Below are 12,627 nucleotides of genomic sequence, written 5' to 3' on the forward strand. Positions count from 1 at the left end.
ACTCTTGGATACTTTAAAATGCAGAATTGCTCTGATCTTCACTGACTTTCCACTCTTCTGTGTGCTCCCTATAATAATAAGATCTCAAAGAAGGCACTGTGCTCTATGAAGAAAGCACAGTCACGGTAGCACAAAGCCAATGTGAGATGCACAAATCTAGAGAAATCTCCATCCCAAATATCCAAACATTCTATTTGTGCCCAACCTGTGGTGGAGCCTTCTGAGCTCACATTGGACTGATCAGCCCTGTTTCAACCTAGCAGATCTTTTCCCCAGTGAAAGCAGAGATCCAAGTGAATTCCTAAAGGAAAAAAAAAGTTTCTAAATGTTCTGTACAGAATCTGCATTATGTGTAGTATGTGTACATACATATAACATGTACAAATGCACATAAACATGTCTACATGAGAGAATTTATTCCTATGTATCTAATATCATGCATAAATGTCTATATGAGAGTTGAAACAGGGCTGTAAATTGGATAGTTTATCTGAAAATTTTCATTTTAGATAAGTGTTCGGAAAGTCAAGCAGCTGGTGTGTATCAGAGGTAGGATGTGAATCCTGGCTATCCACACTCCAACTCTCGGTCTCTAGCCACCTCACCTCATGCCTCTCTTCTGAAACAATATTATGAACATGTATATTATTTTCTTTGTGGTTTTCCCTCCTTGAAAAGGAAAAAAACCTTGTTTATATATAAGACTATGACTTTGGAGAGGTGTTATTGTTTTCCCTAACCCTCCTTTTTTCAATCTCTATTTAAATAATATGCCTAGAGACTAACAAGGACGTGCAATCAAACCAGCAGTAGGAAAAACCAGACTAATCTGCAGATCTCCAGCAAACCCTGACAACGAGCCCTTTCATCTTGAGTCTAAGCCCTGGACACGGCTCAGAGCTCTTTGAAGTACCCACTTGGGAGGTTGGGGGAAGGGGAAGGAGCAGGGTTAAAGCACAAACAAAAATACAAACCTCCAGCCCCCTTCTCTACTCCACATTGAACCCAACCATTTACTTTTGACTTACATTTTTTTCTATGTACGGCTTAAGTTAAATGAATATGTTGTCTTTGATTTTTTTTTCCCTTTTGAACTTCAGAACTAACTGCTATTGTGCCTGAAACTGACCAACCATGACCCTCTTAACCACAGTGCCTAGTACCATTGCTGCTTCTGAAAATCGTTTTAAAGAGGGTTAATGATAATATGCAAGAGGCAGCCTGGGGAGTAGTCACACCCACCCACAGTGGGGCAAGAAATTTGAAGACTGAGTTACAGAGAGGTTTCCCCTCTATCTTGGCCAATGGAGTTCCTTACTGGGAGCTCCCAATGCTGATGAAGTTAGAGATCTAATTTTATTTTTATAACACTATGAGAGGTAGTATGCTGTAGTAGATGGAGGGGAAGAAAGAAAAGGAATAAGCATTTATATAGAACCTACTACGTGCCAGACATATTTTATAGCTTTTATCTTATTTGATAGTACAACCTTGCAAGGTTTTGTTGGGTTTTGTTTTGTTTTGTTTTGTTTTTTTGATTGTTGTTAAGTCACGTCCAACTCTTAGTGACCCAGTTTGGGGTTTTCTCGTCAGAGATACCAGAGTGGTTTTGCCATTTCCTTCTCTGGCTAATTTTACAAATGAGGAAAGGGAGGCAAACAGTTAAGTGAATTGCCCAGGGTCACACAGCTAGCAAGTGTCTGAGGCTGGATTTGAAGTCGTCTTTCTGATTCCAGGCCCAGTACTCTACCCTCTGTCAGTATGACCCAAATCAGAGGTTCGAAGTTCAAATCCTGGCTGTGGTGCTTAACAATCTGTGTGACTTTGGGCAGTGACTTAATCTATAAGCGGCTCATTTTGTTTGTAAAAAGAAATCTGTCTATGAGTTCACATCCTTTCTAATTAGAATTATAGCTTAGCATGGTGCCTGGCATTTAGTAAGTGATTAAGAAATATTCATCGACTGAGGATTCTAAAATCTATTGATCCCATAATTCCAGGTTCAGGAATCCTATCTGCTTTTCTCTGTTGCTTCTCTCTCTGGTTACATAATTGTAGGTATATAATGACTACTCCCCATATCTTCAAAAATTACACTGTTTTTTTCTCTATATTTTTCCAATTTCTCCACATCCTTCTGACTTCAGAATTAGGTATAATATTCTCACAAAATGCCAAGAATTATGGGTAATTATTATGTGCAGTTATCATTCTTTACTTGTTATGTTGCCAGCGCTGCCTCTAGAAGCCATAAGGGCCCATGACCTAAACCACCCATTTAACTGAGCCACCAGTCAGCAAGGATTTCAGTGTTTAGTTTTGGCTTCAGCATTAGTTTTGCAAATACAAAAGCAAGAGAGTCCCTGCCCTCAAGATGCTTAATCTAGTGGATAATGCATACCCATTTTCAGTAAAGTATTAAATTAGGAGTAAAATTAGAAAATACGAAAACTCGAATATACCATATACATCTCAGTATTGGACAATGTCTAAAAAAAGCAGCAAGCAGCTAGGTGGTGCAGTGGATAGAATGTTGAGCCTGGACTCAGGAAGATTTCATCTTGCTGAATTCAAATATGGCCTCAGACTCTTTCTAGCTGTGTGACCCTGGTCAAATAACTTAACCTTGTTTGCCTTAGTTTTCTCACCTGTAAAATGAGCTAGAGAAGGAGATAGAAATAGGAAACCAATCTAGTATCTTTGCCAAGAAAATCCCAAACAGAGTCACAAAGAGTCAGACTAGACTGAAAAATGACAGAACAGCAACAAACAAAAGCTGTACCCCAATAAACATACAGATATATACTGATTAGAGATTGCACCCAGGATTTTTACAAGCTAGATTTGGGAAGACACGTGACATATATCCATACTAATTAGGCATTTGCTTGTTGGTAATCAAAGAAGAATATTTGGAAGGAAAGTACTATCACTCTGAATATCAGTTTATTCAGAGTAAGCAAGCTATGGTGAAAGCAATATTTATTAGCCTGCTAAGCTAGTAGTTGTATATTCTATGTTTTTATTTGAAGATTTATATCTTAAAACTTGAAGATCTAATATTTTACACCAATTTTCTTGTGTATTTGGAATTTTCATGTCTTTTAAAGTGCTAGTATAATAACACCATTCGAAAAATTTTAAATATCTCTATAACTCTTTTTATTTCATTTTTAGGAATTTGCTGCTCTGACAAAAGAATTAAATGCATGCCGGGAACAACTGCTAGAAAAAGAAGAAGAAATTTCCGAACTTAAGGCTGAGAGAAACAACACAAGAGTAAGCATGAAGTGCACAGAATGATTTTATTTTATATCTGAATTGGTTTCCTTCACCCTTTGATGCTTTGCTAGGCAGAGATCCACATAGACAAGGGGAAGGAAAGGGAATAAGCATTTATATAGTGCCTATCACTGTGCTACAAATGTTATCTCATTTGATCTTCACAACAACCCTGTGAAATAGGAGTTTTCATTATTTCCGTGATAGAGTTGAAGAAATTGAGGTAGAGGGTTTCACAACTGGTAGGAGTGTCTGAGGCCAGATTTGAATTCAGATCTTCCTAACTCCAGCCACAGCATTCTATGCCCTGTGTCAGTAGCTGCCTCATTTGAGTACCAGACAAACACATTATATACACATGGTTTCAAAATATAATCAGTGGCAAGAATACTGAAATGGTATCAGGAGACTTGAGCTCTGGGTTGCCTTCCACTGTTTACTAGTTAAGTGATATCTTTTTGAGTTGCATTAAATGCTTACCAATATCCGTCCAGGTCTAATATTCTATAGCTCTATAGAAAACAAAAAACAAACAAAAGAGCAGATTGAAAGTGGAGTTCTTTTTAAGAAATTGGACATTTCATCAGTATCACATCATGTTTTCACTGTTTAAAGATGCTTTTTGACCTCACATAAGAGGGGCCGAAGTTTCATTTCCTATGTCAAGACAACAAGTATTTGTTAATTGCCTGTTATGTGGCAGGCACTGTGCTAAGCCATGATGATACAAAGAAAGGCAAAAACAACCCCTTCCCTCAAGGAGCTCCCAATTTACTCAAGTAGACTATATACAAATATGTACAAACAAGTTACATACAGAATAAATATAAAATATTCTAGTTCTTACGCTGTAAAGTCAGTGTTATTGCCTGTCTGTCAGAAAGCAGTTTATCTCAAGTATGAGCGTTCAATTCAAATACACAAGTGAAAAGAAATTTCCCTTTTACATTTTGAGTGTTATAGCTATTACAAACAACATCCAAGACAACAAATATTGTGAATGAACTATATCTTCTATGGTTGGTCTTATAAAAGATACAAAGTAATATAAAAACATATCTAAATAACCACTGGGCCTTTGGTAGCAGTAAAAGTTTCCTCTATGTGCATAATGTTTATGTGATCAGGATCCATTTATCTGAGAGGAGCATGGCATAGTCTATAAAGTACATGCCTTAGGGTCACAAAGATGAGTTCAAGTCTTGCCTCTGACATACGTATGTGTGTACATATATATGTATGCATGCATGGGCACATATATGTATATATGTATTACACGTATGTACACATACACATCGATATAATACACTTATACACATATACATGCACACACGTATACATATATACATGCACATGCATCCGTATGTGCATGCACACATGCATGCACATATATACATCTATACACATGTGTATACATATGTATGTATGTGTGTATACTGGTTGTGAAGCCCTGGGTAAGTTACCCTCTAAGTGATCTACAGAACTCTTTAAAATTATAAGGTGACGAGAAGGTGCTAACCTATATTGGTAGTCAGTTACCCTGTCTGGGAGTTTCTTATATCAATGAAATTACAGTTGTAGTGACTTTCCCTGTTCCCATCTCTGTGATCTTATCAAATATTTAAAAATACTCTATATTCTGTGCATATCACTGGTTTTCTTAGCATATTGCCTGGCACTGTCAATATGCTTTTAATTATTGTTCAACCTATCTGTTTATTCAGAAAATTATGAGCAAACTGGCCATACTTCAAGATATTATCCAGTGTTCTCCCTTATCCTCCCCCCACCTCCATATTTTGGAAGTCTTCCAGTTTCTCTACCCACATCTTGATACCCACCTCTTCCGTCAAACTTTGAGTCTCTCTCCTCTCTGCCATTCCAATTCCGATGGCCATTTCCTAGGTCTCCTCTGACCTTTAAATAAAACAGAGCAGGCTAGAAGGATGACTTTCTCCTTGAATATCTTAATCTGTGATAATCTCTTGCTCCTGGTGTTGGGTAGATGGCCCCAAAGTAATCTTTTCATTCATTCATTCATTCATTCATCTAGGATTTGTCCTAGATACTGGGGTTAGAAAGATATAAATGGAAAAGTCTCTGATTTCAGGGAGTTTTCATTCTATTGGGAAGAAAGAACATGTACAAAAATAAATGAATAGAAAGTCTATGCAAAGTAAATAAATATAATTGCAGGAGGGCACACAGGTGCTTGGTTTCATCAGAATGGGTTTTCTGTAGGAATTTGTGCTTGAGCTTAGCTTTGAAATACTAGCTAGCACTTGTATAGCACTTTCAAGCACTATAAAGCTGACAAAATGAATTTTATATATATTGTGCCATTTGATCCTCACAATAGCCCTAGGAGGTAGATACTATTATTACCCCCATTTTACAGATGATGAAATTTAGGTAGACAGAGGTGACTTGTCCAAGGTCATACAAGTGGGAAGTATCTGAGGCAAGATTCAAAGCCAGGAGTTTTGGACCCTAAATCAAACACTATTTATTGTACCATTTAGCTGCCCAAGATATTAGGTAAAAAATGAGGATGTATTTCCTCCTGTGTCTCTGCAAAGACACAGGGATGGAAGATGGAATGTCATATATGGAGAACCAGTTTGGCTTCAGCTCAACATGTGTGGAGGAAATTAACATGTGTTAATCATTCTAGAAATTTGGCAGGAGCCAAATTGTGTAGAGTTTTAAACCCAAACAGAGGAGTTTGTCTTTTATCTCATCAGCAAGAGGCAACAGTCGGGGGAACAAGGGAGTACCGTGGTCGGACACGAGCGTTGAAAATCAGGACAAAATTTGCCTGACTCTCATTTCCTATGATCTTTCACATATCATAGAAAGTGTCTCAGCAGGCACACCTTGCATTTCTTTTGGTGCCCACATGTAGACCATCCAGTCTGGGTAACTTGAATTTTTCAAGAAAAATGAGACGTTCCTTTACTGTTGTTACTTATTTTGAATATCAAATCCCTGTTTGTCATTTTCCCCCCATTTCTTTCATTTCCAAAGCAATGGGCAGTTTTCTTTGGAGAGAAGAAAAACAAGACCAGGCAAGGGACTAGCTCTGTCTTCTCTCTTGACAATTATTGTCCTCCCACGTACACCAAAGAGTGATCAGATTGCTTTTTGGTACCTCTTCCCGACTATAGCTTTAAAAAAAATACAAACCAGTTTTGTTGTCCTCTGCTTTCTTTGGAATCAAAATTGAGGAACATATGAACACTCAAGCTTATTTAGGATGTGAGAAGAGGCCAATCACAACTCGACTTGAGTTAACTGATAAACATAGAAAATCCTTACCTTTCTTGAACCAAGGGCTTAGGACCTAAATAGATTATTTTTAGATGGCAAGGGAAATAAACATGTTCTTTTCAAAGATCAAGGATTATAAAACAAATCTTTATTAAGATCAATGGAACCAATGCAGGGACTGATAATCTGCATTTTTTTCTTCTTTATCTCCCTGGTTAAATCTTGGGGAGATTATTTTATTATATATTTTTAATTTTTTTTTTTTTTGGTGTAGGCCTGTGATTTTTAATCTTACATTTTTATCCCAGTGAGGATACTACATTTACCAAAGCAGATCAGCATTAGTCTGAAACTTACAATTTTAGAGGGCTTCCTGGAACCTTTAGAAATTAAGAGATTGGCCCAAGGTGGCCTAGCTAGTATGTGTCAGAAGAGAGACTTTAACCCAGGCCTCCTTGAGCTCTGAGTCCGGCTGTCTTTCCATTATGCCATCTTGCTTTTAGATTTATGTATTTTTTACATATACTTTCCTTCCTAGTATTTATTTTGTCATAACAACCTGATCTACTCATGTTAGATTTGTTGTTGTTTAGTTATTCTGTCTTGTTGACTCTTCATGACCCTGCAGACCATAGCAAGTCTGCCTATCCTACGTTATCTCTTGAGTCTATCCAAGTTCATGTTTGTTGTTCCAGTGATGCTATCTAACCATCTCATCCTCCACCATCCCCTTTTCCTTTTGAATTCAATCTTTCCCAACATCAGGGTCTTTTGCAATAAGTCCCATCTTCTCATTATGTGGCCATAGTATTTAAACTTAAGCTTCAGTATTTGACCTTCCAATAAATAGTTTGAATTAATTTCTTTAAGGTTTGACTGATTTTATCCCCTTACTATCCAGGGGTCTCTCAAAAGTTTTCTCCAGCACCACAATTTGAAATCATTGAATCTACAGTGTTCAGCTTTCCTTACAGTGCAACTCTCACAGCCATACATTGCTACTGGAAAACCCACAGCTTTGACTGCATGGAAATTTGTCAGCAGCGTGATGTCTCTGCTTTTTAGTATGCTGTCCAGATTTTCCATAGCTTTCCTTCTAAGGAGCAATTGTCTTTTAACTTCATGCCTGCAATTGCTGCCTGCAGTGATCTTTGAACCCAAGAATATGAAATCTGACACTACTTCCATTTCTTACTCCATTTGCCACAAAGTAATGGGACAAATTGCCAAGATCTTAGCTTTTTTGATAGTAAGCTAACAGCCACCTTTTATACTCTTTTCATTCACCCTCATCAAAAGCTTCTTAATTCCTCTTCACTTTTTTTTTAATTTATTTTTTAATTTATTTATTTTTTTTTTTTTTAGGCAATTGGGGCTAAGTGACTTGCCCAGGGTCACATATCTAGTAAATGTCAAGTGTTTGGTCTGAGGTCAGATTTGAACTCAGGTTCTCCTGACTTCAGGGCTGGTGCTCTATCCACTGCGCCACCTAGCTGCCCCCATCCTCTTCACTTTCTGCCATCAGAATAGTATAATCTGCACATCTCAAATCGTTGATATTTCTCTCAACAACCTTAATTCTGGCTTTTGATTTATCCAGCCTGACATTTCACATGATGTACTATCCACATGTTAATTAAATAAGGTGACAATATACAGCCTTGTTGTACTCCCTTTCCAGTCTTAAACCAATCAGTTATTTCCATGTTGAGATCTAACTGTTGCTTCTTCAACTGCATACAGGTTCTTCAGGAAACGAGTAAGATGATCGGGTATTCCTATTCCTTTGAAGACTTGCCACTTTTTGTTGCAATCCATACAGTCAAAGGCTTTAGTATAGTCAATGAAGTAGAAGTACATAGTTTTCTAGAACGCCCTTACTTTCTCCATAGTCCAACCAATGTTGGCAACTTCATCTCTAGTTCCTCTGCCTCTTTGAAAACCAGCCTGTTCTTTTGGTAACTCTCAGTTCACATGTTGCAGAATCCTAGCTTGCAGAATCTTAAGCACAACCTTGCTGCTGTGTGAAATGAGCACAGTTATTTGGTAATTTGAACATTTCATGGCATTGCCCTTCTTTAGCATTGGGATAAAAACTGATCTTTGCCAATCCAGCGGCCAGTGGTGAGTTTTCCAAATTAGTTCCGTGTTGAGTTTGGTACTTTAACAGCATCATCTTTAGGGTTTTAAATAGCTCAGCTGGAATTCTATCACCTGCACTAGCCTTACTGTTAGCAATGCTTCCTAAGGTGTACTTTACTTCATTCTCCAGGATGTCTGGCTCTAGATCGATAACCACACCATCGTGGTTATTGGTAATATTAAGAACTTACTTATGTATAGTTCTTTTATAAACTATACAAGAAATAAGATAAAATACAATAAATAAAATAAATAGTAATATAAGATAAAATAAAGTAGTGTAAGATTGCAAGCAACTATGGAGTGGAACTGAGGATCCAGTTCAACAAGCACTTAGTAGGTGTCTACCAATGTGTATTTTTATTTATTTATTTATTTATTTATTTATTTATTTATTTATTTATTGACTAGGCAATGGGATTAAGTGACTTGCCCAGGGTCACAGCTAATTAGTGTTATGTGTCTGAGGCTGGAGTTGAACTCAGGTCCTCCTGACTCCAGGGCCGGTGCTCTATCCACTGCGCCACCTAGCTGCCCCACTAATGTGTATTTTTAAACATACTGAGAAATTATCACATATACAGATGTGTATATGTGTGTACATATGTATGTATAATTCATAAACTCATAGATCTTAAATTGGAAGGGATTGCAGCAAAGGCCTAGTCTAGTCCAACTCCAATGAGGAAACTGAGGCCAAGGAGGTTAAGTGAGATGTTCAAAATCACATGGGAAGTATAGTAAGTAGCAGAGCTAGCACTCAAATGCAGGTCCATCTGGACTTTGCAGCGAGGAAGATTTGAGTTTTGAATTGTGCCTCAGATACTAACTAATTGTATAACCCTGAAACAACTCTGAGCCTCAAATTACTCATCTTTCAAAGGAGGGGGTCTGACTTAATGACTTCAGAGCTTCTTCTCATTTCTAATTCTATGATCTTATAAGAAACTGTTCGAATGTATTTCTCAAAGGTAACGGAAAAAGGCCAACTCCAGCTCTTTTCATTGCTGCCTAAAACATGACCTACACAGACAATGTCCATAGCAACCTGATATTGTCAAACACATTAATGTTTGGTATCTTTAAATATGATAAATAATATTGACATTTATAAAACTTTGATAAGTGTATGCCTCACTCCCTCTCCCAAACACATGTAAGTTGTAGAAGAAGAATGAACATTCTTATTTACATAAACACATTCTTTTGGTAATAAGGCCAGCGATATTCAGAAGATGGCCCATGGTTAAACACTTCTTTTGTCCTATCGTAATTTCTTTTTTACCTTTTCTCTCTTTTCTTTTTTACCTTATCTCTCTTTTCTCTCTTTTCCTTTTTTACCTTATCTTACTTTTCTTTTTTACCTCATCTCACTAAAAAAAAGAAAAAAAAAAGAAAATGTTCATTGCTTCCATTCTCACTACATATTCTATTGTCCAGATTACATAGGGACCCTAAACTTGCCTGATATTTTCCTGTTCCTCTTCCTTTCCTCATGTTTTCCCCTTAAATCCTTCTTGTTAGTCAGTTAACAGGCATTTATTATGCAAAGGATGGAAGGTTATTTTACAGGTAAAGGGGCTAATAACTGGAGGGAGGGAGGCCTGGAAGAGACCTTCTAAAGAATGTAAAATTTGAGGGTCAGCTAAGTGGTACAGTGGATAGAGCATCAGTCCTGGATTCAGGAGGACTTGAGTTCAAATCCGGCCTCAGACACATAACACTTACTAGCTGTGTGAGCCTGGGCAAATCACTTAACCCCATTGCCTAGCCAAAAAAAAAAAAAAAGTAGAATTTGGGCTAAGTCTTGTCTTGAAGGAGTGCAGAGAAACTAAGAGGCCAGAGAGGAGACACTAGGGAATTCTGTCCATAGAGTATATCCAGTAAAAAGGCCTGGAGACTGGAGAAGGCCTGCCATGTGTGAAGGCCAGAGAGATCAGTGTGCTTGGATTTCAGCCTATGGAAGGGGGAGTTATATAGGATGAGCCTGTAAAAGAAGGAGGGGGCTTAGTTATAAAGAACATTAAGTGCCAAACAGAAGAGTGTTTTATTTGAATCTAACAGTATTAGGGAGCCACTGAAGCTTATTGAGTAGGAAGGAGACATGGACAGCTATGCAGAGAGTGGATTGGAATGGAGGGAGATGACACAGGGAGACCAATTAGAAGGCCATAGAAATACTTTAGGTGAGAGGTGTTGAGGTCTAAAATAAGACGGTGACTTTCAGAGTAAAGAAGAGGGTGTATGTATGGGAGACATTGTGAAGGTAGGAACAAGATTCTTCCTTCTCTTGATTACCTCTGGGATCTTTTAAAGACCCCCTTAAATGCTATCTCCTCCAAGGAGGCTTCTATGTCTTTCTAATCAATACATGCCTTCCTCCATTGACTTCATACATTAATGCATAAAAAAGCATTAATTAAGTACTTGTTGTTTAGTCATTTCCAACTCTTCATGACGCTGTGGACCATAGCATGCCAATATTGTCCGTGGGGATTTCTTGGCAAAGATACTGGAATGGTTTGTCATTTCTTTCTCCAGTGGATTGAGGCAACTAGAGGTTAAGTGACTTGCCCAGGGTCGCACAACCAGTAAGTGTCTGAAGTCTGATTTGAAGCCATGTCTTCCTGACTCCAGACCTAGCACTTTATCCACTGAGGCATTTAGCTGCCTCAAGTAATTAAATACCTACTATGTACCAAATAGGAAGCAGTGTGGTGGCAGCTTTGAGGGATGACTTCAAAGACTAGAAGAACTGAATTTAACTCCTATAGCTAATACATAATGATTTAACGTTTCAATAATTTAGGCAGCTCTCTAAGACTATAAATTGCAGAGAAGTTGTTGACCTACAAAAATTCCTGGAAATGAAATGAAATCACAAAGCCAATGAAATCAACAGTCCATTCTCTATCTCTGTTCTTACTTGGCAGGCTCTGTGCTAAGCACTCTTAATGCAGTAACAAAAGTGAGAGAGCCCAGGCCTTCATGGAATTTACATTATAATAGGGGGAGATAACACTAATTCAGCTATCATAGAATGTATGGCATGATTATCTTTTTTAGGGCATGCCTTATCACCCTTACTAGAATGGAAAAATTCCACAAGGACTCAGCCAATGTCTTATCTAAATTCTATCTCTTCTTAAGTGCTAGCACATTGCTCTGCAGTCAGACTGAAAAATGATTATTAAGTAAATGAATGAATGATTGTCATTCTCTTAAAACAGGTAGCCGTAGTGGTTATGATTCTGGTGCTAATTTTGAAAGAATCCATAACCACAAAATATAATATTTAACCCAGCTCATCATCACACTTCAATAATTAGTTGTGACTTAATTTTCTCATCTTCTTCAGCAGAGAAACATTAAATGGAAGCTGGGGCATGAAAGAATGTCTATTCCAACTGTTTAGGATTATTTCTTCCCAGGTTGAGGAGCTTTTATATAGGGATGAACAGATGAAGGGTAAATAAAGAACATCACCACACACTGATTCTGAAGCAGACGGTAGAGCTCAGTTTGTTACTAGAATACCCAATTGTTGTAAGAAGTCGCTAACAAATTGTCAACATTCCTTTCTTCTTCTCCCTCACAGTCTCCCTCCCCCTCCCCCTTCTCCTTCCCCCTCTTCCTCCTCCTCCTCTTCCTCCTTCTCTACCACCATACCACCACCACTACTACCACCACCATCTATATAGAGCTTACTTTGTGCTAGGCACTGTGCTTAAGCATTTTACAATTTTTAGCTCATTGGATCCTTGCAACAACCCTGTGATTTAGGTACAATTATTATCTCCATTTTACAGATAAGGAAACTGAGGCAAACCAAAGTTAAATGATGTGCCCAAAGTCACACAGCTAGGAAATATCTAAGGTCAGATTTGAATTCAGGTCTTCTAACTCAAGGCCTGGTGCTTTTATTTAATATTT

At 37.8% G+C, this 12,627-nt stretch overlaps 1 protein-coding gene across 4 annotated transcripts in view; it reads left to right on the forward strand.

Moving 5' to 3' along the window:
• PPFIA2 (PTPRF interacting protein alpha 2) overlaps positions 1-12,627 on the forward strand; it is a 664,632-nt gene that overhangs the window by 410,036 nt on the left and 241,969 nt on the right. For all 4 annotated transcript variants that reach the window (XM_027842480.1, XM_027842481.1, XM_027842482.1 and 1 more), the window contains one exon: positions 3,178-3,279. In XM_027842480.1, coding sequence (XP_027698281.1) covers positions 3,178-3,279 — 102 coding nt within the window. The remainder of the gene's footprint in view (positions 1-3,177; positions 3,280-12,627) is intronic.

This window comes from Vombatus ursinus, unplaced genomic scaffold, assembly GCF_900497805.2.
Source record: "Vombatus ursinus unplaced genomic scaffold, bare-nosed wombat genome assembly UNPS02014874.1, whole genome shotgun sequence".
Taxonomy (NCBI): Eukaryota; Metazoa; Chordata; class Mammalia; order Diprotodontia; family Vombatidae; genus Vombatus; species Vombatus ursinus.